This window comes from Halichoeres trimaculatus, unplaced genomic scaffold, assembly GCF_033239565.1.
Source record: "Halichoeres trimaculatus isolate MK-OKI-2021-1 unplaced genomic scaffold, fHalTri1.1 fHalTri1_scaffold_2, whole genome shotgun sequence".
Taxonomy (NCBI): Eukaryota; Metazoa; Chordata; class Actinopteri; order Labriformes; family Labridae; genus Halichoeres; species Halichoeres trimaculatus.
This window is the reverse complement of record NW_027437180.1, coordinates 8,047,842-8,074,436: the sequence shown is the minus strand read 5'-3', so window position 1 is coordinate 8,074,436 and position 26,595 is coordinate 8,047,842. Positions and strand designations below refer to the sequence as shown.

General features: G+C 39.2%; 2 protein-coding genes across 4 annotated transcripts; both read left to right on the top strand.

The window, feature by feature from the left end:
- The first annotated feature begins 629 nt into the window (after positions 1-629).
- LOC141808218 (NACHT, LRR and PYD domains-containing protein 12-like) lies at positions 630-11,587 on the top strand. Of its 2 annotated transcripts, none has more exons than XM_074694671.1 (9): positions 630-830; positions 2,883-4,509; positions 4,905-5,249; positions 7,097-7,264; positions 7,348-7,518; positions 9,051-9,266; positions 9,360-9,533; positions 9,733-9,906; positions 10,129-11,586. In XM_074694671.1, the coding sequence occupies exons 2-9, from the start codon at positions 2,900-2,902 to the stop codon at positions 10,142-10,144; spliced, it is 2,874 nt and encodes a 957-aa protein (XP_074550772.1). In that variant the 5' UTR covers positions 630-830; positions 2,883-2,899; the 3' UTR covers positions 10,145-11,586. The 2 variants fall into 2 exon arrangements, with proteins under 2 accessions (XP_074550772.1, XP_074550782.1); XM_074694681.1 differs by lacking the exon at positions 630-830 and adding an exon at positions 1,159-1,581 and having other exon boundaries at positions 10,129-11,587.
- A 1,305-nt stretch (positions 11,588-12,892) lies between these two features.
- Positions 12,893-26,567, top strand: LOC141808223 (elongation factor 1-alpha 1). 2 transcript variants are annotated; one of them, XM_074694696.1, is made up of 8 exons: positions 12,893-13,011; positions 16,931-17,095; positions 19,953-20,132; positions 20,228-20,524; positions 22,192-22,342; positions 22,602-22,858; positions 22,961-23,195; positions 25,894-26,567. In XM_074694696.1, exons 2-8 carry the CDS (start codon positions 16,952-16,954, stop codon positions 26,016-26,018), a joined length of 1,389 nt encoding a protein of 462 aa, XP_074550797.1. In that variant the 5' UTR covers positions 12,893-13,011; positions 16,931-16,951; the 3' UTR covers positions 26,019-26,567. The 2 variants fall into 2 exon arrangements, with proteins under 2 accessions (XP_074550797.1, XP_074550807.1); XM_074694706.1 differs by having other exon boundaries at positions 12,941-13,066.
- The last annotated feature ends 28 nt before the right edge of the window (positions 26,568-26,595 follow it).

Here is a 26,595-nt window from a genome sequence, read left to right as displayed (position 1 = left end):
ATTCTGTAATTGCAATTCACATAGATTATCATGAAAAATCCAAGTCAAAATTTGAAAATAACATAAATACATCTATAAATGCTAATCAGAAGCATCTATTTTACCTTTTCAGTCTCAACTTATTATATCTACACTAACAACTATATTTTAATACTAAAATGTCTTGAAATGATCTTCATGTTAGTTAGTAATTAAATCAGTAAGAGTGACAGCGTTTAGAGCTCCTCTGACAAACTTTCATGGACTCAGATCAAATCCACAGTTAAAATAAAATAAAAAAAAATATTAAGAAAAGGAAACGACTGTGAGGCAATAAATGCTTCTGTCTGATTACAGATTTCAAAATAAAGCTGTTTTTATGTGTAGGTGAAAAAAAAACAGTGACAAAAAAAACTATTTAATTTTAAGCATAAAATGAAAACTTATTTTAAAACTTTATATAGGAGATGGAAGCTGAGAGAGATGCTGCAGGAGTCAGTCAGAGCAGCAGTCAGAGTGTAGTCCTCAGGGTTTATTGGGAACAGATGGGGTCAGGTGAAAGAGTGAAGGCTGTGTGGAAGGCTTTGTGAGGTTTGTGATGTGATACTACAAACTTTACAGTAGGTGGCGGTATGCATGTTAAATGGTGTTTGCGATCCGCCTTAAACAAAGGAAGAAGAAGAAGAACCTCGATCGCTTCTGGGGTTCTTCCGGTTCCTTCCGTGCCTTCCCGTGGAGTTACTTTGGTAGAGTTTATTCCCACGGTTTTTCTCTGTGACAACTCTAGACGACATCTGAACAACCTCAGTCTGGTCTTCGTATCTGCAGAGGATGCCTGAAGGCAGATTTTGGTGAGTGAAGCGACGCTTTGTGGACCAATAACGAGTTTATAGACCTGTGAGTTTTTTCCTGCTTTCAGCACGAACAGATAGTACAGGCTATGGTTAGCACACGGTGTTTGAGGCCCCGTTTACACGGAGACTCCCGCAACGATTCTTCCTTTGCGTTTTCAAAAGCCACCCGCGTTTACATGAGGACGGCGTGAAAACGATCCGCGTTCATACGACTCCAGGAGGAGAAGTCTCCTCTTGTTCTTTCTTTTTCTGACGTTTTGTTGTGTGAGACGGTCGGGAATCCAACCATAACGCGCATTACCGCCAACTACTGGCTCAACTGGAAATGTGGCTGAGCGCGGAGCCTTCACCTAAAACTGCGAGTGCGCATGCGGTGACGTCAGCGTTTCACCCTGAGACGCTCCGCTCTGTGTTTACACGGAGCTGGATGGAGGAGCGGATTCAGATCTTTCCACTCTGGGGAGCGTTTTCAAAAGTTTGCGTTTTCACTGAAAACGCAACGTGGTCTCGTCTAAACGGAAGGCCAAAACGCAACGAAATGTTTGCGGAATCGACCGTTTTCGGTGTCGTGTAAACGGGGCCTAAGACTGCCTGTCTATTTCAGAAAGTGGTCTGATGTTTTAACAATTCACTGCCTCGATCATCATTTTCAGGTGCTTTGGTACAGCTGTGGTACATTTTGAGTAAATTAAATGAAGAGATTTTTTGTAAACATATCACACAGGCTGTGAGAGAAACAAATCTGAAGGTAGGCAATAAGAGCTATAAAACACCTGAAGGGGAAAATCATTAAACACATTTGAGCTTTATTTAAATCCTAGCAATAGGCTAACACAGTCTGCATTTAACTTACCACACAGACAACTCCGTTTTCCTGTTATTATTGAACGTACTATGTAACTTCTCTGAGAGCCCACTGAAGTCTGTAGTCCAGCCAGTGAGACCAGACTGGAGGTGTTACCCTGCTTTATGAAACACACACACACACACACACACACACACACACACACACACACACACACACACACACACACACACACACACACACACACACACACCAGTACCAGTCTTGGTTTGGCAAATTGAGTGGTTGTCCGTCCTTTAAAGATGACTGCAAAAAAGCACAGCACAACAACACCGAAACCTCATCCCAACTGAAATTTTGAAATTTCCATTCATCCTTTATGAAGTGATTTAAACTGGGTGTTTAATAGTAAATTAATTCTTGACTATTGTAATATTATAGTCATATATCAGGAAGTGTTACCATAGTTGTATGACTTGAAGAAATATTGCAATCCAGATATCCACATTTTATGCAATTAATCTTTTGTAAACATCAGTCTGACATCATTTAAAGTAAAAGCCCTTCCTCACTAGAACACATGGTAAACTTGTTGCTGTGTATAGAGTTTGTAGCTGTTTGTCACATGGCGCAGCTTCGTTCACTGACAGCCCAGTTAACTCTCACATAGTGAGACAGGTATAAGATGGATGGTCACTGTAATGGGAACATCATAAGCACATACATATTGCAAGCTGTTTTAACATTTTAAAGCTAAGTTTGACTGTCCAAGTTTAACATTGTAGATATCAACAACATATTTCTGACTAGTTGCATTTACATTTTGGAAAGTCTGAGTTTTAATTCAAGATATCTGTAATTCAGTTTTGACTGGACAAAATGGAATTACAGATATCTCAAATTTCAAATATCTCAAATCTGTCGTCAAATTTTATTTAAAGATGTCTTTGATTATAGATATGTACGACTGGATCATGACTATCCCTTACTCCTATTTCAGATATGTACAGTTCCGTTTTGACTTGTCAGAATTCTATTCTCAGGTATCTACAGTTCATTTCGCTTAAGTGAAATTTAAAACGGCCATACACACAGGTGTTCAGAGATAATGTTTTTGATTGAATTAGTGTAGCAAATGTTTAAGTTGTTGATGTCAGAATCCCAGTCCGGACAGCTTTATGCAAACTTTAACACAAAGTGATAACTTCACTTTTTACACCCTCAATGTCTATCTATTTTTTCAGAAACTGCTGCCACGAGGATGGATCTTCAAACTGGTCTCAAAACAGCTCTGAAGATCAAATACCAGAAACTGCTGAAAGCCTCTGAAGACCTTTATCTTCCTTCAAATCTCAGTCATTGGGATACCAGGAACAACCTCTCCTTGCCTAACTTGCGCCAGCATGAATTTCGATTTGTTGATAAGTCGGACCTACATACCTGGTGTGTTAATGAACCCGTCTTCCTCACCGATATTTTGTCATGTGACTGCAAACACAACAGCAGCCGAAGAACAGTCATCACTTTGGGAGTATGTGGAGTTGGAAAAACAACCACAGTTCAAACATGCACTCTGGCATGGGCTGAAGGGAAACAGTACCAAGACATCCAGCTCCTGTTTCCCCTCACATTCTGGGAGTTAAATTTAATTAAACGTAAAGTGAGCCTCGTTGAGCTTCTGAAGATGTTCTACCCTGAGCTGAAGGAGCTCGATGTTTCCAGTCTGAATAAAAAAAACGTGTGGTTTGTTCTTGATGGACTTGATGAGTTTAATACGCCTCTTAACTTTAGTAGTCCCACTGTGAGTGATGTATCTGAGGAGTCAAAAGTAGAATTTTTAGTGACAAGTCTGATCAAGGGAAAGTTACTCCCCAGCGCTCATATATGGATAACAACCCGTTTTTCAGCAGCAACACAGATCCCTGAATCGTACGTGCTTAAAGAGACCAAGGTTGAAGGATTCACTGATAAACAGAAGGAGCAACACATTCAAGATATAATCCTCGATGATGATCTTGCTAACAAAGTTTTGGACCATGTGAAAATATCAAGGAGTCTGGACTTCCTGGCAGAGATACCCCCGATCAGCACCATCATGGCGAACATCCTGAAGAAACATGTCGCAGCTGTTGATGACTTTAAAATCAACCCTTTGAGTCTAACACAGATTTACTCAAAGCTGTTTGAAGACTCAAAGGTGGGTGTTCTTGGTAAGCTGAAGGAGCTGGCTCTGCTCCGGCTGGGGGAGAAAAGTGTAATGTATGAGAGCGATCTAGCAAAGAAGGATATAAGTGTTAAAGAAGCATCTGCTTTTTCCAAGAAGTACCCGCTTGTCTTGAGAGAAGAAAAGGGACTGCACAGCACCTCAGTGTTTCGCTTTAGCCAAACGAGCATCCAGGAGTTCATGGCTGCGTTGGCTAAACTGGACAAGATCGAAACGAGCAATAAGGAGTCTGAGCAGCTCCGAGATCTGGTGGACTTGGCTACGCAAGGCACTGATGGAGAGCTCGATGTCTTCCTTCGCTTCATCTTTGGGCTCATAAAGAAACGTGGGACTTTGGCACCTAGTGATAGGTTGTTTGACCACACCAAGGGAAAGCTCCTCCAGGAAATAGTTACTTACAAAGCTGTGAGCCTGTTCCACGCTCTGAGGGAGTACGACAGGGAGGCTTTACTGAACGAGGTCAAGTTCTTCCTGAGGTTCGGTTTTTCTCCAATTCAGGGGTTCACACCGATGCACTGGACATTCATGATCCAGAGAGCATCAAACTTTGAGGGGATGATGGATTGTTTTGACATGGCGGTGATCCTGAGAGGTGATGATTATCTCCTCAGACAGCTACCAAAGTTGTTGAAATCAAAGAAAGCTACGTAAGTAAATACTGTTTAGTTTGAAATCTGCTCCACCAGTCACATTGCATGCTGGGAATTTTGTAAGTTAAGATAATCTATTCTTTTATTCGTTCCACAATGGAGAAATGTATGGAGTTATGGTGGTACACAAGTAAAAAACATTACAATGAGAATTTATTGAGCAGAATGATCTAATAATTGTAATTCCAAAAAATTACATATCAAGCTTAACATGAAACTAAAAAAAAAAAAACACTTTAAAGGATGATGTAATGACGCCACTCTTCTCTGGGACTGGTGTGACTCTAAACTTGTACACCTCAAAGATGTGTCCTCACCAAAAAAACCCCCCAGCCTAATCATTTTTGCTGCCCTTTATTTGTTGTGTTTGTTCTTTTCCCTCCCTCTTGCAGGCTGGGATTCTCTAACCTGACTGATAAGAGTTGTCCAGCCTTGGCAGCAGTCATGAGCACAGAAACATCATACCTGAGAGAGCTGGACCTGGGATACAACAGCATCACCACCTGTGGAATCAGAACTTTAGTCGACGGGCTGACTGAGCCCACCTGCCGGCTGAAAAAGCTCAAGCTGCCAGGCTGCAACGTGAGCGCCCAGAGTTGTAAATATCTGACCAAAACCCTGATCACCCAATCAAAACTGGAAGAGCTGGATCTAAGCAGGAATGAAATCGGAAATACTGGAGTGCAGTATCTGGCTATTGGTCTGAAGTCTCCTAACTGCCGTTTGGAAGCACTGAGGTGAGTGAAACCTTGTGATACTATCATTAAACTGTTTCATTTAAACTGTCTATTAACATTAATGGTGAATCAGAGGCTTAAAATATTAGTTTTGAACAAAGTATGACGGTGATAGCAACAGAATCAGAGCCTGTTTTGATGACAGCATTTCAAAATTTAATTAATATTTGCAATGCTGAATCAAATTACTGGAGTTATTCAAGACCCTGTTTCACCCCTACTGCTCACAAACAAAATGCAACTCCTTCACCTCTCCTGATGTTACTTGCAGAGATGGATACCTTTCACATTCAAAACCTTACGATATCAATGCTCGGTACCTGGCAATCGGTATCAGTACTCAACAGCATCAACTTTAGGTACTTTTGTGTGTGTTTATGTGGTAATAAATATTAATTTAGTTCAAGAATGAAAGCTCAGAGATTTTCAATTTAACATATTTATTTTTCAGTGTATAAATTATGAATGCTGTGCAGTGTTTCCTCTACCATTATATGTTGAGTTAAGTGTATTGTCCATGCAGTGCCAGTTCACAGCAGAGGTAATTTATAGTTACCTCTCACATAAATCAGGTCTTAACCTTGTTTTTTTATTTAACAGACAGAATAGCCTAGTGTTTTTTTTAAATTTAATTTCCATGACGGGATGTCATTTGTCACAACGTTGGGTTCACACTTGTCCTCGCGGGACTTCACCGTGCGCGAAAGAGTGCGTGATCTTTGGCGCACGGTGAAGCTCCAGTCCAATGCGTTCACAGACACGCAAACACATGCACGCATTTACACACACAGACAAGCTCATTCTGTATAGCGGACAGATCTGGGAAAACCATACCACCACAAAAAACATCTCCCAGCGCTTCCTCTGTGAGGATGCACCACTCGTTTTCCGGTCCCCACACCAGCCCACCCCCCCAAGGCTGTTTACCTAGGGGAAACACTGCTGTGTTCAAGTCCAGCATGGAAAATCGCCCACTCCTCCAGTCCTTTACGGTCTCACAGTCACAAGGATGTATTGATTTTATGTTAATCAGTACTCAGCACTACAGATGGTATTCGGTCTGTACCAATAAAAGTACTTAATTTGGTACTTAAAAACAGGACAGCTTCATGGAGCCAAACAGTGGTGTTTAAAGACACAGAGTGTGACACTTCCTGTCTAACTATCTGTACGTGGACACAGACACAGTTTTTCTGGAATAAAGACTCTATTTTCCATGAGCTTTTGCTCTCCTGAAAGGTCCTACTTGATCCCCCAAACTCAAAAATAGATTTTCAAAATACCTGATTTTGGTGCAGATTAATCTCAGTTTAAATTGTGGATTATGAAGTTAAGTGAAAATATTTCAACATTGTTCATTAAGTCCTTGCAGGTTTTTTGAGATCTTATTTTGAAGTTTACAAAATCTAGGTTCCTCGAGTTAAAAGGTTGGGCGTTAGACATCTCTATATAAAACCTACAGCAGAGAGTTTAAGTGTTGCCATCAGCACCAAAACACAACAAAGCAGAGCAAGGAAACAACAAACACAGCAGAAGGAAGGATCTGCTGAGTCTGACCTTCAGACACTTTGGCTGTCGCTGAAGCAGCTGATGCATGGATGAACTCAGTCTGTATTTACAGTAAATCCCTGCGATGCTCTGTGGGCTCAACTTTTATTTCATCCAAATGTGACTTGTCAGTTTATAGCAGTAAGTTTAACGATGAATTTTTGATCGACAGACTTAATCCTTTGTAGCGTCTAAGTCACTGTTGTCAGCTGCTCCCAGGGCTTTGACTTGTGTTGTGTTAGAGCTTCTAAAATGTGTGTCTGCATTTAAAGCACGTCTGTTTTCTTCTTTCTTCACAGACTGTCACAGTGCAGCTTTGAGTATGAAGGCTGCTCTTCTCTAGCCTCTGCTCTGCAGGAGAACCCAGGCCATCTGAAAGTCCTGGATCTGAGCATGAATACGATCAGAGACAAGGGGGCCATTGAGTTCTTCAAGAAAGTGAATGTTGCACAGCTATCAAAGCTGGAGTGAGTCCCACTCAAATTATTAATCAGTTCACTTTGACCCTTTAGTTTGAGTCTCCTCTAACGTGGCCTCACTCTGTTTGCAGGTTGTACCACTGTGGACTCACCATGAGGAGCTGCGCGCAGATCGGAGAAGTCCTGAAGAATGAATCCAGCATACTTGTGGAGCTCAATCTGAGTAACAACAGCTTGGAGGATGCAGGATTTGCCCGCATCTGCGAAGGCATGTACGCATGGTGTGGTCTGGAAAAGCTCAAGTAAGGAAATGGTTTTAAGTTTGTCCTTCTGCTACTGACTGGTATAAAAAGTGGAGGAGGAAGGGGAGGAAATGCAGTAAGATGGGAAATGTTACTGAAAGTGATCTGCCTTCATGATGCACAGTCACTTTACAAAATTGAATCAGGGGTGTCCAAACTTTTTTCAAAGAGGGCCACTTTTGATTTTGTGAAAATCACAGAAAGCCAGCAACTCTTAGTGGCATATTTCATATTTCTGGTCTCTTGATACCAGATAATAAGTGGTCAGTTTTCTGCTGTGTTACATGCTGCGTAAATCAATCCAGTCCTGCTGGATCCAATCAGGAATCCAAGAAGTAGCATTTAGAAATAATCTATGTTGACACTTATAATCTCATTTTAAAGTGTGGATTACGACCAGGCATATGTAGAAGTGAGACTTTTTCAAGATGATACCTGCATATTAAGAGTTGAAAAGTATAAAATTCTGGCATGATGTGCTGAACTATGGTAAGACTGGCTTTAGCATGTAACAGGACTAGGAAACCAGCGTTAAATTATCCTCTGTGATGGAGTTTTGGACATTTTTATGATCAATTTTCAGTAAGTCATTTTAAAAGTAAGATTTTCTTGTGACAAAAACAATTCCAAAATTGGATTAGAACAGTTGCCACCAATCTGTTACTCAATACTCGGTTGTTAGCATCTCTTAACAGAACATAAACAACCGACCTACACTCACCGGCCACTTTATCAGGTACACCTTGCTAGTACCCGGTTGGACCATCTTTTGTCTTCAGAACTGCCTTAATCCTTGGTGGCTCATCAGACCAGGCAACGTTTTTCCAGTCTTCTGTGGTCCAGTTTTGGTGTCGCTGTGTGAATTGTAGCCTCAGTTTCCTGTTCTTAGCTGACAGGAGGGTCACCCGGTGTGGTCTTCTGCTGCTGTAGCCCATCTGCCTCAAGGTTGGACGTGTTGTTTGTTCAGAGATGCTCTTCTGCAGACCTCGGTTGTAACCAGTGGTTATTAGAGTTACTGTTGCCTTTCTATCAGCTCCAACCAGTCTGTCCATTCTCCTCTGACCTCTGGCATCAACAAGGCATTTTGTCCCACAGAACTGCTGTTCACTGGATATTTTCTCTTTTTGGGACCATTCTCTGTAAACCCTAGAGATGATTGTGGGTTAAAATCCCAGAAGATCAGCAGTTTGTGAAATACTCAGACCAATAACCATGCCACGTTCAAAGTCACTTGAATCACCTTTCTTCCCCATTCTGATGCTCAATTTGAACTGCAACAGATCGTCTTGACCATGTCTACAGTGCTAAATGTATTGATGTACTGGCATGTGATTGGCTGATTAGAAATTTGCATTAACAAGCAGTTAAAAAGGTGTGCCTAAAAAAGTGGGCGGTGTGTATATACTCAATGAGTCAAAGAGTGCGCCTTTTTTGAGCCCTGTGGTGAATCATTGGAAATACATCACTTTGCTTACACATTCATTTTCTGTCTTCAGGCCTTTAATTAATGACTTCAAATTATTTCCCTTCAGTGTTGCGAGGTGTGGAATCACGAGTGCCGGCTGCTGCTATCTGGCGAAGGTCCTGTGTTCGGTCTCACAGCTGTACAGAGGCTGGGGTCAGAAATCTGACTGGCAGGCCGTGGAGCTGAAAGAGCTGGACATCAGCATGAACTGCCTCAGAGACCAGGGAGTCTCAGAAATTGCTGGTGGACTGAAAAATCCTTACACCCAGCTGAAAGTTCTCAAGTAAATCTCTTGCACATCTAGTTCCCCTTCACACGAGTGTCACCACATCAGAAGAGTAACTGTATGTTTCACCATGTTCATGCTCTGTTTCAGCCTGAGTAACTGCAACCTGACAGATGTCTGCTGTGCAGACCTGGCTGTGGGATTAGCATCCAAGGAGAACTTGGTCAGTGAGATCAACCTGTCGGGAAATGAACTTCAGGACAGAGGTGTGAAGAAACTCTGCATGGGGATGAAAAGCCCCTTCTGTAAACTGGAGAAACTATCGTAAGTGTTTGTTTTTCCACTTAATGATAATAATAATAATAATAATAATAATGATTTATTTAAAATTTCTGTGTTGTTTTTCTTGCAAAGTAAATGAGTAAGCTGAATGTTGCACATTAGAATCAGAAAAAAAGATGACTTTAGTTGAACTTCTGCACAGTGGTCCTGAATCAACCAAGTTGTTTCCTTCTCTCTCCAGACTGAGGAGCTGTGGTCTGAGCTCCAAGAGCATCCCCTTCCTGATCACTGCCCTAAAGTCAAACCCCCAACATCTGACAGAGCTGCTCCTGATGGGCAACAGCCTGGAAGATCAGTCAATCAAAGTGCTCTGTGAACTCACAAAGAACCAGAAATACACATTAAAGACACTGGAGTGAGTACTGACAGTCTTTGTTTTTTTTTTATCAGTGAAATATCTGCATTCCCTGCTTATACCTGTGTCATTATGATACTGTTTCTATAGCAAATGAGTATGTACTATATGTTTGCCTTTATGTTTATTCAACCTAGAGTTAATGACACAGTTCTGCCTGAAAATTGGCTGATTCTGACTCTTACACTGAACCATTGCTGTGTCCTCTGTTTTGTCTTTCAGTGTCTCTGCAGATTAAAGAGAAAGAAAGAAAAAATAAAGACGAGAACTGCGCACACAGTGAAGGCTCACATCAAACTTTTTTACATTATATTTTGCCTTTACCAATTAATTTCAGACTGTTTTAAAAAGAAAAACATAAATCTTATCCCTGGTTTCAATATATTTGAGCTTTATGAAAGGATAAAAAGAGTATAATTTTTTAAAATGCATTTGTTTTTAACCACATGATTTTTAAGTTGCTGTGCAGAGGACCAGAAGTGCTTGATTGAAAGGAAGTGTTTTGAAAGCTCCTGTGAGGGGATTTTTTTTTCTTTTTGGTGCCTACTGTGAATAAAACAGGATTTCTTTTCTTATCATAGACCTTGGGTAGTTATGTTTAAGTACTTTTTTCTAACAACAAAAAAATCATCCTGATGTCTTTGAGCAATCAGTAAACTTTCTGACAGCCTCCAAAGAAGAAAAGAAAAGAAATGAAGTTAGTTGTTTATGCAGTTTGCTGTCATTCACAGCCGCACATACCTCATGGCACAGGTGTCAGGCACTGAAGCCAACAAAGTAGAAATATTTAGTCTTGTGTGCTTTTCAACCAATTAGAGGTGTCTGTTTCATAACTAAATAAAAATCCTCACAACTGCTTAACACAGGGGTCTGCAACCTTTCCTTAAATCGGAGCTGTTTTGCCTCAAATCAAAGTGATTCCAGAGGCAAAAAATCTACTTAATTCTCACAATAAAGACCATAAAGTGTATGAAATTCTATACATACTTAAAATCTAGGAAAAACTATCTTGATGAAAAGAATTCTTAATTTATGAAATTGTACATGTGATGTCTTTGTATTTTATTTTTAATAAAATTGCAAAAATTTCAAAAGCTTTTAAAATTTGAAAAAATGCAAGTATTGAAAGAGGTTAAAAATTTGCAAAAGTCTTATTCTGAAATTTAGGAAAATTGCCGTATCTTGAAATGAAAAAAAAATTGTTACAGTTTCAAACATTAATATATCACAAATTTGCTGAACATTTAAAAAAAAAAATCAATTTTCAAAAAAATTCAAATTTCTAAAAGTATGAATTTCATAACACATATTGATAATGTTCCTCAACTCATCTTTTTTTGTGGTTTGCCAATGTCTTGCATGTACAGTATATTAAGCTGGCACGTTGGCAGTTAATGACTAGGAGGAGGTGTAGGAAGTGAAGTAAAGAGGTAGCAGGCTTTATTGCAAAATGTAATGCATATTTAGTTCAAAGAAATTTTAAGGCATTGTTTTATCTAGCATCAGTGTATTTAACCATCAATACACTCTGTAAGAAAAAGAAAAATTCTTTATTTTAGTTATACTTCTGTAAGGAGTCAAAGAGCCGCAGGATGCAGACCCTTGGTTTAACAGTTAAGTCTGAATGTAACATGCCTCCAGGTTTCACTGATAAGTCCTCCACTTTTACTGAATAAATGCATTGAACTAACAGTAAGTTCCCAGAGTCGTTTCTTGCTTTATGCAAACTACATGGATGCACAGGGCCCCCAAACCACAAGGGGGCCCATAGTTGTGACCTAAAGCCACCAGATAATGTGACCAGCTATAGCATGTGTTGATAATATTTTTCATTAAAACCAAAACAAAACAAAACAAATGTAGGATACAAATAAATTAAGCTGCAATGATAGCCTGTAGCTCTGGTTTTTGTGGCATCAACTTAAGTCCATACTCTATCACTCTCCTGTTTATCTTTCTTCTGCTTTTCTGTCCTTTTTCTAACAGACAGTCCAGCTCTAGTGGCCACCATCACTACAAACTAAGTCCAAGAAACCATTTTCAGCAGAGAAAAACTCAGATCTCTCTTCTCACTACTAAACTTTGTCAGCTGGCGTGGTGTTGGGCATGGAGACTTCAACATGTGGTAAATTAGTCCAGTCCTGTCCAACCTGATTGAGGCTCTGAGAAATTGCATTTAGAAATTACCTGTATCAGGGTTGATAATCTCATTTTAAAGTGTGGATTATGATCAGGCATATATCAAGAAGGGAAACTTTTTTAATCATTGAGCAAGTCTTTACGGCCTCTTAAAAGACTAAAAAGGCCTGAGTAGCTTCAGTTGAGTAAATATCTGTCAGTGGCAGATATCAACTATGCCCCCATCACTGCAGGTGTTGGGCCCACAGGGTGGGGGCTCCATGGTTTATTCAGGTTGAGCCCAGCTGGTCCCCATGGAGGGAAGCGCAGTCACCAAACACTCACTGTCCACCTCACCAAGAGGTCTGGCTCCAGAAAAAAAAAACAGTTTCTCTCTTACAGGCGAGATGATGCCATCACCTATCTGCAATAGAATCACTCTTGGTCTGAGACCAGTTTGTCATGGGAGACCCTCGACAACATAGCTCCCAGGTTCACTGGGCCACACAAACCTCTTCACTGCATTAAGATGGTGATTCAATGAAACTTTAGAAGAAAAACAATGAAAATCGAAGGAAAAATAGGGATAATGTTAAGCTAAAATAACAAGCCAAAAAAGGGGAAATAAGATGATGAAATGAATAAATATTAAACAAATGGATTAACAGAGTAAAATGAAATGATTCAATAAAACTGTGAATAACAATACAACATAACGGTATAATTACAAATCTAAGCAAAAAATAAAAATAAGATAAAATAAAATAAATACCCTTGCTTTACTGACTACATGTAATGATTTGCTTTATCAGCTTATTTCGCCCCTATCAAGTTAAAGCAGCACTCCACCTAGCGGCCAACTCCTGTCATTTCAGCCGATGACGCTACTGACGCCAGTTGACACAGCGATATCTGCTGCGTCTGTCAGTGCCGCACAGCAGGCAGCATCTCCTGTGTCATCGCAGTGAACGCACCTCTGAGGGAAAGGTAAGCTTACAGGACATTTCACAGTGACAACACATCAGCTGCTCCTGTTTATTTTGTGAGTATCCTACAACGAGCGTTTCCAAAATGCTGGTTTATTCTAGGCACGTTTGTCAGCGCCGTTATGTAAGCGCATTACAGAGAGGGTGGAAATTGATAGTTGAGTGCTCAGTGGTGTTGATGTCGTGGTAATTTGATCAATGCATGCGGTGCCAAAAAGAGTGCAGAGGGGTGTGGATTGGCTCTACAGCTGGCTGCTCACTGGTAAGGCCTTTATTGCGCAGTTTCTGTGGATAAATATCCAACCTGACAGACATGCTGGAATCCTCTATCATCTGCAGCATCCTGCTTCTGCGATGGAAGAAAATAAACAGTGCAGTGTGTATGCACGTCTGCAAGGTGGATGCTGAGACATGCAGACATTTTTAAAACGCCCTCGGCTCTGCAGTGTGATGCTCACAGCCTGTTTATTGCGGCAGAGTCTTATACAGACATGGCTGCTGCAAACAATTTTAAGACTCACAAACTTATTTCATAAGGTCATTCATAGGACAATACGGAGTTAGGCAGTATATAATTCTATTCATTCATCTAAGCCTCGAATGGTCATTTATCATGTGAATTGCAGGTGTGATTTTAGTTACTGTTGGAAATGACAAAACTGATATTGTTAAGTTTAATCTGTAATATACTGATAAAATGTGACCTGATAAACAGTCAGGGAAAAGTGCTTGAATTGTTCCATCAGTATTTAAACAAATAAAGGAACAAATAAATGTGGAGGCACGAATATAAAGTTAGTACATGATCTCTGTGCAGCCTGCTGACTGAGCAGAATGGGCGCCTTACGTGCCGCTGTGGGCGTGATGACGTAGAAGTTAACAAACGTTGAGATCTGGGCGCTAACGGTCTGTCAGATTGTCTTCACAAGCTACGTGGTAATAAAAGAAATTATTTATGGTTTAAGTTATTAACTGTTGATTCATGTATATTTTTACCTTTATCCAAAACATTTATATAATGTTTTAGTTTACGTTCCATAATGTATTTATTCCTTTTGTAAAAAATCTCAAGTTTAAGGTTGGTGTTCGCGTAAGTTGGCTAGCTTGTTAGAGCTTAGTACAGGGGTCTGCAACCTGTGGCTCTGGGGCCTTATGTAGCTCTTTGAATCCTTTGCAGTGGCTCCTTGTAGCTTTAAAAATATCATTAAAATAAAGGTCTTTTATTGTTTTTCTTACATAGGGTATTAATGATAACGGCACAGACACAAAGTAAAAACATAGGTGATGCATTTTTATTAAAAATGCATCACCTCTTGAAACAAAGCTTTTATTTTTTTGTAATTTATTTAGCAGTTTTTTGTTTTTAATTTTTTGATTTTTTTTATATCAATTTTTTGACATTTTTGCAAATTAAGAAAAAGAGTTCCACATTTTTTTTTAAGATTAAGCAAATATTGATATTTTTTGTAAAAATCCCTCTTTTTTGCAATTTAAGAAAGTTTTTACAAGTTTAGGAAATCAGGCAAAATTTTGAAATTGCATTATTAAGGTTTTTTTTTTTTTTTTGGAAATCTATGACATTTCAGCATTTTTTAAAATCTTGCACGTTTCTAAATTACATTTTTTTTTGCAATTTTTTTCCTAATTTCCAACTTACTGAAATTTCATACATTTCGCAAATTTATAAAATCTATGACTACAAATTCCTTTTTTTCTTAAACTTGCAAATTTATTAAAAATAAAAAATTAAGAAATCACATGTGCAAATTTATAAACACAAAGACTTCTTGTTTAGATAATTATTCACCTGATTATACACTTTTTTGTCTTAATGTGAAGATAAAGTAGATTTTGCGGCTCCCGAATGACTTTTATCCAGGTGAGCTGAGGCAAAACGGCTCTTTGGAAAGTAAAGGTTGCAGACCCTTGACTTAGCAGATATGGGAAAATGACTTACCACGCAATGTTAGCATAGTTTACCTTGCAAAACGGTAGTCTTTTTAAGTTAATTATGCAACTAATATAGTCCTGTGAATAATCACATAAATTGTATATATTTTAATCCGTACCTACAATTTAACTGACATTTGACAGCAGTAATTAACCCAGAACCAAATATAGAATTTTCGTCTGAAATGTGATGGCTCTCCTACAGTGAAAAAAAAATTAACAAAATACACAAACATTCAAATGTTTTTGTATTACTTTTGTGCAGATGTTGCAATTTTTCCCAACATTTAGGCTACTTCTGATCAAATTTGACCTGGGTCTTTTAATATGCATTAGGAACCCCCAGTGTGGGCAGAAAAAATGATAGCATTTAAATTTCTTGTCACTGCTTTGAACACAGAGACTAGTAAATAATAAACATTTTATTATATACATAAAGTCTCTTGACAATTAAAAAATACTAAAATTGAACAGACAAACATGTGGAAAATGGTACAAAATGAGGAGCAGATATCAAAGACACTTTTTGGATATATTCCAAAAATACTCAAAGATACTCATGAAAAGTCATTCAGAATTTAATGATAAGCTTTCTACTACCCTTGGAATTCAAGTCATAAAATTGTAAGCATACTTAGTCTCAGCAGGTCTGAGCTTCACCAGATTAGATAACAAAATTATTGTAGCAATAATAGTAATTATCATAATTATCATTATTATTATTATTATCGTACATTTTATTTAAAATTACTGAGTAATTAAAGAGAATGCCAATGTTATGACAATGCAATAATGTTAGCTTGCAAGCCAGAGCTATGACCAACCACAATAAGGGGAGCTAATCTTTTTAGATGCTGCATGAGTATTTGTCATGTGTTATATCTAATATTTTCACATTTCAGAGGCTTCATGCCCTATCGAATGCTTCTGAAACAAGCTGCTCCCTGTTGCGTCCGTGTGTGAAGCTCGATCATGACTTTTGGATGAAACCAACTCGTACTTCAAAATACCTTACTGTCCCTAACTGGAAATATCTAATTTTAGTTACTATGAAGGTTTGCAGAAACTATATAACTCCCTCGCTATGGGTTTTCTAACCTGCTCAGAATACTGCCTCATTAAAACATTATTTTGGCAAAACTTAAGATCATTTTTATCATGATTTTATGCAGAATACTAAGGATCCAATTGCAGATAAATGAAAAGATTTATTAACGTAAAGACACTCTAAAGGAAAATAAGAACACAGGACATGAGATGGAAGGCAAAACAACGCAAATTACATTCAATTAAATCACTAAATTAACAATTCAAGTCAGTTTATTATAAGAAAAAATTTTTTTTAGTAAACTGTTTTGGCCCATTTTTTTCCAACTGGATACAGAATAAATCTCTTTAACTGAGAAAACAAGGATTTCCCTTTGATTGGCTTCAAAATGCCTTTCCTAGAGGTTCACCTTGTGTCAGATCTTGAGTGATCGTCAAAAAAATCAATGTATTGGAATAGGTAATGGTTATTCTTGAAATTTGTGAATCAGAACGTTCACTAAGGTCATCATTGTGTCAATGTCAAGTTCAATTTAAAGGCATTGATTAGCTTATGCATATATCCCTCTTTGTCCAGTGCAGATACCTTCCTGCTTTACCTCCCATAGTGGTGCTCTGTAGAGGGTCTGTGGCTTGTTAACAAGAAAAACCCATCATGGGTTCATTACTGTTATCATCATTGCTGTTTTAGTGTTGAACAGTTTAAGGTTTCCTAGTATTTTACCACATTTGTGTTCTCTTTGTGCACTCTTTCAGCTCGTATCTTTCATAGTTGGATTATTACTGTTTATGAACACACATTGCGATTATTTTGCTAGTGTGGTCGTGGATGTAGAAATACTGCTCCCGCATGTCTTGCATCTTTATTTATATATATATATATATTTCAAGTGCATTGTATTGATCTCTGTTTGCTGTTTCAGTTTCCTCCAGGCAGAGCTGCAATGGGGAAGGAGAAACTCCACATCAACATTGTGGTAATAGGACATGTCGACTCAGGCAAGTCCACCACCACCGGCCACCTCATCTACAAGTGTGGGGGCATTGACAAAAGAACTATTGAGAAGTTTGAGAAGGAAGCTGCCGAGGTACATGACTCACTCTCTTCTCACTTGAAGTCAAAGCATGTTTTTCTTTCACGCCTGTCTGTGGAGGTGCAGCTTTCTCCTTGTGTGTTTTCGCTCAACTGTACTGTTCCTTTTGGATGGATGTCTATTTCTGTGTCAGTGTCCTGGTTTAACATGTGTTTGATTGCAATTGAGGAAAGTGGTGGTTGTAAATTTAGCTTTCTCTGCAGCCTAGATCGCCCAAACAAGAAGGACTCTTACCATCACTATGAGGTCTGTATCAGTGTCTCTGGATCTCTGCAAGCGCTGCAGAGAATTGAATAACAACTGCAATACGACACTAACATATAGAGGACTGTGCACTGCGAAACTGAAACCCAAGCAGGTGTCTTCTTTTAAACACGTTGTCATGAGCTCCATAAAATACATGTGCAAAAATTAATCATTAGTAAAATTGTGTGTTCATTTAGCGACACATCAGGTTCTGTTTATGAGATTATCCAATCAGGAAGCAGATAGCAAGTTTATGTAGGGTGATTTTTGGCATTATATGTAAGTCTGTTTACACAATAGTACACATTAAACGCTGTACGTATTGAAGCTGTATGATGAATATAAATATGATTTATTTTTAGCTATAACCATTTATTCATCAAGATTGCTCACCAATCTAATGAATGGCTCTGATCTGCCGACTAGTTCTGCATTGGTGGTGTCCAACAGCTCTATCTCAAATCGTGTAAAAGCCACTGTACAGTCATATAAACCAGGATTCTTATGTGTCATGTGCTCACAAGTAGGCAAACATTTTGATATAATCATGTCTGTGTAGTTGACAAATTCAACGACTAGCAATGGTTAGATAATGGGTACAAAATGAGAAATTAGCAACTTGAGCTAGGCTACACACTGACTGCTCAAACTGGAAACTCAACTGAGCTGTCTGCCATTTCTTTCTGAGGACCTGTAGATAAAGATGTACTTAGTAATGCCTCAGCTGAAATATGATTGTTATGGTGAGTGGAAATGAATTCTGTAAAGATTTTTTTCTTTCCTCAACCCCTCAGCGTTGTTTTTGAGAAGCTGTGCCACACTATGTCACTTCCCTTTTTTCCCCAACAGATTTCGGACAATAATATATCTGACCAGTAGTGCCACCTGGTGGCTATAATTAGGGTATAAAACACTATTCAGTAAGTGAACGTAGATATAGAGGAAAAAAAAGGTTTTTAGAGGTTTTTTTTTAGAGTTTTCAATGCAGAAAACTGATTAAAAAAAAAGGTGAACCACGTGGTTACATTCATTTAATGAACTTTAGTCAGCTTTTATTTATACAGCACCTTTCATACAAACAAAATGCAGTTCAAACAAAAAAAAATCTTAAAATAAATACAATGTAAAAAATAAATGAAATACTGTCAAAAATTGTATTTAAAATAAAGATTTTACCCTAGAGACTAACACACACCTTCAAAATAAAAGCCAGACCAAATAGATCGGTCTTTAGCAGGGTTCCCGCGGATCCGTGAAAAGTCTTAAAAGGCATTGAATTCAAAATCCTAAAAACAAGGCCTGAATTGGCATTAAAAAGTATTAAATCCAAATTTCAAAAGTCTTAAAAATTTTGAACACATTAGTAAGATTTATGTTAGAGTGAAGTAAGAAACATATTAAGTAACATTTATCTATTTTTCAAAATAATTTCCTGATTCACTCTTGTGGCAACATCGTGTTATTACAATAGCAGAACTAACAAAACAGTGATGTGGTTGCACCAGGAACTTTTAAAGCAGATGCATGTCTTGGTTCTACCTAGGGTGCCTGGAGAGAGAAATTAATGGGAAAAAATTGGCAAAAAAATCCAAAAGTGGCTAAGGAAAATTGATAATGGCAGCAAATTGAGAATTTCAAAATTTCAAAAACCATGTAAAAATTCCAAAAATGGTTGTGACAGTGGCCCAAAAAAGATGAATGGAGGCAAAATAGGCATAAAGTTGTAAAAATGGGGTTTAAAAAAGGTAAAAAAGTGATGCTTTATGTAAATTAAGCATTGGGTTAAAATTGCCTCTAACCCAGGTAATTCATGTGGTGTTTTTATTTGTTAGTTTTGTTTGTTTCAATTGTGGTTCGTTGTCGACTTGTTTTTAAATTTGATTTCCAACGTCATTAAAAAAGTCTTAAAAAGGCTTAAATTTAACTTGCCTTGAGCTGTAGGAACCCTGTGTAGTTAACGTTCAGACCTATCTCTTCAGTTTAGACCAATCTACAAGATCCACATTCCTTCAACAAGTCCAACAAACTTTTACTTTTTACTTAATTTATTTTACTCCTTACATACAAGTAATTCAGGCATCATTTTTGTGTTTGAATATCTTAAGAGAAGACATTTTTCTGGACTTTTCCCTGTGAATGTGACTCATTATGAGTCAAATAAGACAAAATTGACTGAAGAATATATAAGTAACATTTTCAATTTCAGTTTATTTATTCGTGTGTACAGAGGAAAGCAAGACTTTATACCGTCATAACCCCCCCATTAACTTTTATTGACTTTGGGTTGTCCTTCCCCTTTGGCTAATAAAAAACTAGAACTGTCAACAAGCTAAGGTGGGTTTGATGCTCCACAAACATAATCATGAGGCTTTTAACAAGGAAACTGAGCCGCCAAAAAGTCTGAAGTGGATGCAGCTTTTAAGACATGAGGCATTAGCAGCCAGAATAGGAAGACTTAAAAATTGAAAAATGATCTCATTTACTCTGATTTTTAGAGTAGAATGCCTTTCTGTGTGTGTGTGTGTAGTTCAATCAGTAGTTGTACATAAGAAGAGCTCATACGTACTTGTGAATAAGAGATTAATCAAACATTGTCTTGCCCTAGATGGGGAAAGGTTCCTTCAAATACGCCTGGGTGTTGGACAAGCTGAAGGCCGAGCGAGAGCGAGGCATTACCATTGACATCTCTCTGTGGAAGTTTGAGACCAGCAAGTATTACGTCACCATCATCGATGCTCCAGGACACAGGGACTTCATCAAGAACATGATCACTGGGACTTCCCAGGTAGGCGAGACTACATGTTAGAGAAGTGAGTGAAAAGAAGAAGCGTTTTAGACAGAGACAATCTGCTTCACACCCCTCTCCTCTGTTTCTTCCAGGCTGACTGCGCTGTGCTCATCGTGGCCGCAGGTGTGGGGGAGTTTGAAGCAGGCATCTCCAAAAACGGGCAGACTCGTGAACACGCCCTTCTTGCCTACACCCTGGGAGTGAAGCAGCTCATTGTGGGCATTAACAAGATGGATTCAACCGAGCCCAACTACAGCCAGAAGCGCTATGAGGAGATTGTGAAGGAAGTGAGCACTTACATCAAGAAGATTGGCTACAACCCAGACACTGTGGCTTTTGTTCCCATCTCAGGCTGGAACGGAGACAACATGCTGGAGCCCAGCCCCAATGTGAGTATTCATAGAAGACTCTAGAAGAGAGATAGAGCTGTCCTCATACACACCTGATTAACATTTTAAGAGCAGTTGAATAATTGCAAGAAGTTACACTTTGAACTGTTTCATCAAAGTAGAGCAAATGCAAAAAGAAAAAAATGGGAGGAAGGAAAAAATTAGCAAGCAATTTATTGAAAAATATTAAATGGAAATAGCCTGTTCATCAGCAGATCAAGAGTGTTAGACCATAGCTAAAAAAAAAACTGAAAACCCTTACAACAGAAATAAAAGTTTGAAAAAAAAAAGGACTCAGTAATGAGGCGCTCCATTGTTCTTGTTGATCTCTTCATGCTTGATGCGAGTGTTTCCAGGAGGCTGTGTGTACGTTGCTCCAAGTGGTGAAGGTGACTTCATGGAGGATCATCCTCTGTCTGGACCTGATGTCCATTTCTGTAAACGTCCCTCTCCATCCATCCCCAAATGTCAGAGTGATTTAGATCACGGGAACATCAGGATGATCCAAAGAGTGAGCTGATTCCTCTGGAAGAAGTCCTTCGTCAGGCGCCCATTGTGACCTGCAGCGTTGTCCTGTTGAAAAACCCAGTCATTCCCACACAGACCAAGGCCCTCAGTCATGAAGGAGGCCCCCTGCAACATCTCCACAGAGCCAGCTGCTGTTTGACGCCCCTGACCAACCTGAAGCTCCATTGGTCCATTGAAGGAAAAAGCCCCAGATCATGATGTCTCCTTGACATGTCAGTAACGTTGAAGCCATCAGGACGTCAAGGTTCTATTTTTTCTCCTCAGAGAATCAAACTTTCTTCACCTTTCAGTGTCCCATGTTTGCTCTTTGAAAAAGTCCAAATAGATAAGTTTTTGGCGTTAAAGAAGATGAGGCCTTTGAAGACAGTTTTGTTCTCGAAGCCTTTCTCTCTCAGATGGCGTCTGATGGTTATTGAGCTGAGCAGTTAGCACCAGTAACGGTCTTCATTTGGGTGGAGCTTCGTCCCATGTGTTAACAGGCAGTCAATCAGATCCTCTGACTCAAGTGAATTTTTTTATGCCTACCACTTGATTTCTTTGTTTCATAACCCTCAGGGTCTTTAAGAAATTCAAAATGTCTGTATTACTGTGTCCAACCTCAGCAGTGGTGGCTCATGGGAGGCTTTGCTAATGCAGCTCAACAATCCGACAACGTTCAAAGAGAGAAAGCTTTTTACCTTTGCCATCAGGAGGTTGTGACAGAGTGAATACTTGACAGGAAATGACACAGATTTTTTGGCTTTCGAAGGCTGTGGTCTTAAACTTTTGATCAGCTGATGAACAGACTATTTCACTTTAATTGTTGTTTTTAAAAATTGCCTACTCTATTTGTTTTTGTCTCACTCCCATTTCTTCTTTTTGCATTTCAAAGCTCTACATAAACCCTTCCTAAGATCCAACAGTGCAAAATATAAATTTTTCGATCTCAGCCATCTTTACACTGCGGCCCTGTACTGAACTCAAGAAAAAACACCTCAACTGTTTTAACTGTTTTGACTGTTTTGTAAACTCTGAACCTAAAAGAGCACAGCAGTAACTGTTGCATCACACAAGATCTGCAGAGGCAGCTTGGCTTTTCATTCCTCTGATTACGCAGCTGTTTTATAATAAGCTGTCTCAGTAAACCTGCCTCTTCACAGATGACTTGGTTCAAGGGCTGGAAGATTAACCGTAAAGATGGCAACGCCTCAGGCACCACACTGCTGGAGGCTCTGGATGCCATCCAGCCTCCTTCACGGCCCACTGACAAGCCCCTCCGTCTGCCTCTGCAGGATGTCTACAAAATTGGAGGTGAGGAAGTGTGAGTGGGTGTCTGTGAGCTTAATAGCTGCTTCTTTTGTCCGACCAAATTTGAAATATGTTGCAGTGAGCAAGTTCCTCGAAAGTGTTGGTGGTGTCAGGTAATACATTAAGTGTATTTCTAGACTGAGAGCACTCTGTGAAATAGATTTCTAACTGGTTATCTGTCTTGTTTTTAGGGCTTCTTTCAGAGTGATCATGCATTTTATTGGAGCTTTTATTTTTTCATCATTGATCAACTCTCTGGCAGGCATTGGGACTGTACCAGTGGGTCGAGTCGAGACAGGAATCTTAAAACCTGGCATGGTGGTGACCTTTGCTCCAGTCAATGTTACCACTGAGGTCAAGTCGGTGGAAATGCACCACGAGGCCCTGACTGAAGCGCTGCCTGGTGACAATGTGGGCTTCAATGTCAAGAACGTGTCTGTGAAAGACATCCGCCGTGGAAACGTGGCTGGAGACAGCAGGAGCGACCCGCCACAGGAGGCAGCAGGCTTCACCTCTCAGGTCTGCTCACAGAGTTCTGGTACTGATCAGTGTGTCACTGCTGCCAGAATCAACACACTAATGAGCCTCTGCTTCTTCTCATGACTCCATTTGTCTGACCAGGTGATTATCCTGAACCATCCCGGTCAGATCAGCGCTGGGTACGCCCCAGTGCTGGACTGCCACACTGCACACATCGCGTGCAAGTTTGCTGAGCTCAAGGAAAAGATTGACCGCCGCTCTGGCAAGAAGCTGGAGGACAATCCCAAGTTCCTGAAGTCTGGAGATGCTGCCATTGTGGACATGATCCCTGGAAAGCCCATGTGTGTGGAGAGCTTCTCTGAATACCCTCCGCTGGGTAAGTGGGATGGATGTAACATGAGTTGTCGTATTAATTTCACAATGTTAAAATAAACCTTCAAAGTATTCATTGTACTTAAATAGGGCTGGGCAATATACCAATATTTTCATTATATCGGTATATGTCTTTTACGCAATAGAAAAGGGACTCTATCGTTTGTATCAATATAGTTTGTTTTGCGTATCATTAGCAGTACATTTCTTCACATGGGCTGCAAGTTCGCTCCTATTTCTCCTCTCCCTTTCCCTGTGTCCGTATCCCACACACACACACACAATGTCTCAGCTCCACCTCCTCCTCCCCTCTCTGTCTTCGCAACAACACAGAGACGGATTCAGTCGCCAAAGAAAAGTTAGTTGATCAAAGATAAATGAGTGCGCGGAGAGTGCCAAAAGTGCCAGAAAGACTTAAAGAAATATGAAACACGACACTCCTTTCCCATTGGTCAAAAGTGTGTCACCTAGCCAATCCGGAAAAATTATTATGGTTGCTAGGTGAGAAGGAAAGTTTTTGGAGTTACAGCAGCCTTCAAAGTGAGTTTCTATTTGTGACTTTTAACGTTTTTGGATTACATTGTTAGTCTGTAGTAGTGTGTTTAGTACATAGTGTAGTTTTTGTGTTTGGTGTGTCAGGGCAATGAGGCGATTCATGGCAATTATTCTGTAAAATCTTTTTGACACCTGACGATTTTGTGAATAATTGTACGAAAATATCTGTCACTTTCCAGTTTCAACACAAATAGTTAACCATATTGATTGCTAAATTTGAACATTAGTGTTTGAAATTTAGTATTTATATTTGTATTCTAAATCATGAAAATGAATTGTTGTACATGTTTGTGGTTTCCACATGAAAAAAAAATCCCTATTTTTGTTTTTTGCTAACCATTGTAGGTCCAATGTGTTTATACATCACAATAGATACATAATTAATATCAATACACATATAGAATGAAGAAGCCATTCTGATTTCAAAGCAACGTCTCAAGGCTTAGTAAAAATCTGAAGGTGTATATGTATATCGCACGTCATGACATGGCCTAAACCAGGCATAGGCAAACTACGGCCCGGGGGCCACATGCGGCCCGTTAAACGTTTTAATCCGGCCCGCTGGACTTGAAAAAATTAAATGAATAAACCTTGTTAATGTTTTATTTTCCCTACAATTCTGATGTTTTCTATATAGAGAGTTCACATTTAATATCAAAATATCACACAAACAATTTTGACACATTCTTTTAGTTTTTTCATTTTTAAAACCAGGACAAAAAAACATGTTTTTCTGTAATTCCTTTTTTTCATTTTGGTTTTGAAACAGAAAAACAAAAAAACAAGTCCGTTTTTTTTTTTTTTTTTTTTAATTTTGTTTTGAAACAGAATAACGAAAGAACGAACCATACACGGATTAAAAATCCCATTATAATTCCATTCTCTCATATTCTAATTTTAATTTAAAAAAAATCAAAACAGCAAAAAATAGACTGTTATTTGTTTTCTGATTTTTGATTTGGAAACGAAAAATTGAATAACAAGTCATTATCCATTTTCCAATTGTGGATTCTATAACGGATATGGAATGAACGAATGAAACCCTGATAGTTACCAAAGCGCTCCATCCATCTGCTCCTGGTCCGGCCCCTTTGTCAAATGTTAGAACCCATTGTGGCCCACAAATCAAAAAGTTTGCCCACCCCTGATCTAGAACATATCAAGATTAGGGCCGTCACTTTAACGTGTTAATTAGATTGATTAATTACACAGCAAATTAATGCATTATAAAAATGAACGTGATTAACTCATTGGCTGCCAGCCATTTCCAGAGCATCTTGAATGATCTTTCAGGACCCAAAAAATATTGTTTTCTATGACCATGTAAACACCAAAACTACCTAAGAAAACTCTCTTCTTTTATGTCTCTGTCTGTTTTTGATCCAAAAAACAGAGAAAACATTTTTTTTTAAATCATGTTCATCGCAGGCGCTCCATCCTTCGATTCTCTCCATAATCTCCGTCGTCTTTTCTCGCGATGGCGCCGCTCTTTTTCTCTGATCTACCTCAACATCCTCAGTTGGAGCGTGAGCTGCCTGAACTTTTCTGACTTGCAGCGTCTCGCTATGTCTCTGTCATCTCACATTTCTCCTCATATCCATGCTGATCTCTCGTCCAAAGAGCGCATAGCTCTCACCCACAGTAGTTTACAAGCAGGATTTTGATTGACAAGCTCCGTCAGACCCCGCCTCCCTCTGCTGAAAAAACAGACAACTTCTAGAGACGCAGTAAACGGTAGCACATCATCAATAGCAGCGAACAGACATTTTAATATTGGCCAGTTAAAAAAAAAATCTGAATTTACAAATCTTCTTTTCTTTGTGTATTCATTTGTTTAGTCATGCACTACAATTTGTAAAGTCCTTGATTTAAGATTCTTTATTTGGGGAGTTTAAGAAGATATGAGAGTAAAATGTGACAAATTAGATTAATTAGTTACAATCCTGTGATTAATTAGATTATTTCTTAATCGCCTGACAGCACTAATCCAGATATGAATAAAATGCTATATCGCTCAGCTCTATACTTAAACCATGTGTACATTAGATCCTGGAGCTCGTAAACCCAGGGACAGTGTAAGGCTCACTCAGATTACATCACCTTATTTGTCACAGATTGTAAATGCTTTGTCTGTTATTCCCTCCCAGGGAGATTTGCGGTCCGTGACATGCGTCAGACGGTGGCAGTGGGAGTGATCAAAGGTGTGGAAAAGAAAGCTCCCACTAGTGGAAAGATCACTAAGTCTGCACAGAAGGCCCAGAAGGTCAAATGAACGTTGTGCTGGGCTGCTGCCCCAAACGCTCACCAAGACCGAAGACACATCGGCACCCTGCACCTTCTGCACACCATCGTCAGCGTCTGGTCTATTATCACAATGCATCGCAAAAGCAGACGTAGGAAAAAAATAACCTGCACACGATTAGTGATTAACATGTTCCCACTGTAGGTTTTACTGTCACACGGTTTGTGGCGCGACAACTCAACACATTTGCATATTCGCTCTCTGGTTGTGTGATATTGTAGTTCCAGATAAGACAGAGATGTTCTTTCTTTGAAGCAATGCTTGGTGTTCCAGCTTTAACCCTGAGATATGCTAACGAGCCAGAGGTAGTTTGGCTTCTTGCATGTTTGCACCTTAGAAAAAAAGGCTCAGTTCAAAGCAACCGTTCAATATCTGAAATCTTTGTGCTCAGCACTTTGCTTGACTTAGACTTCCTGGCAGTGACAGTGTTCAGTGTTTCTTGTTGCTGTTGATATCATGCACCTTACTCGCTGTTGTCTGTGAGCATCATTCATAAAAGTAAAGGTGTTGAAACATGAATTCTGGGTTCTGTCTTTTTTCCAAGTTG

Bases quoted from the DNA above. Each gene is read 5' to 3' on its own strand.
- LOC141808218 (XM_074694681.1), top strand. From the start codon at position 2,900: ATGGATCTTCAAACTGGTCTCAAAACAGCTCTGAAGATCAAATACCAG. The intron at 4,510-4,904 runs GTAAGTAAATAC...TCCCTCTTGCAG, and splicing joins TTGAAATCAAAGAAAGCTAC to GCTGGGATTCTCTAACCTGA. The intron at 7,519-9,050 runs GTAAGGAAATGG...ATTTCCCTTCAG, and splicing joins TGTGGTCTGGAAAAGCTCAA to TGTTGCGAGGTGTGGAATCA.
- LOC141808223 (XM_074694696.1), top strand. From the start codon at position 16,952: ATGGGGAAGGAGAAACTCCACATCAACATTGTGGTAATAGGACATGTC. The intron at 17,096-19,952 runs GTACATGACTCA...GTCTTGCCCTAG, and splicing joins TTGAGAAGGAAGCTGCCGAG to ATGGGGAAAGGTTCCTTCAA. The intron at 22,343-22,601 runs GTGAGGAAGTGT...ACTCTCTGGCAG, and splicing joins GGATGTCTACAAAATTGGAG to GCATTGGGACTGTACCAGTG.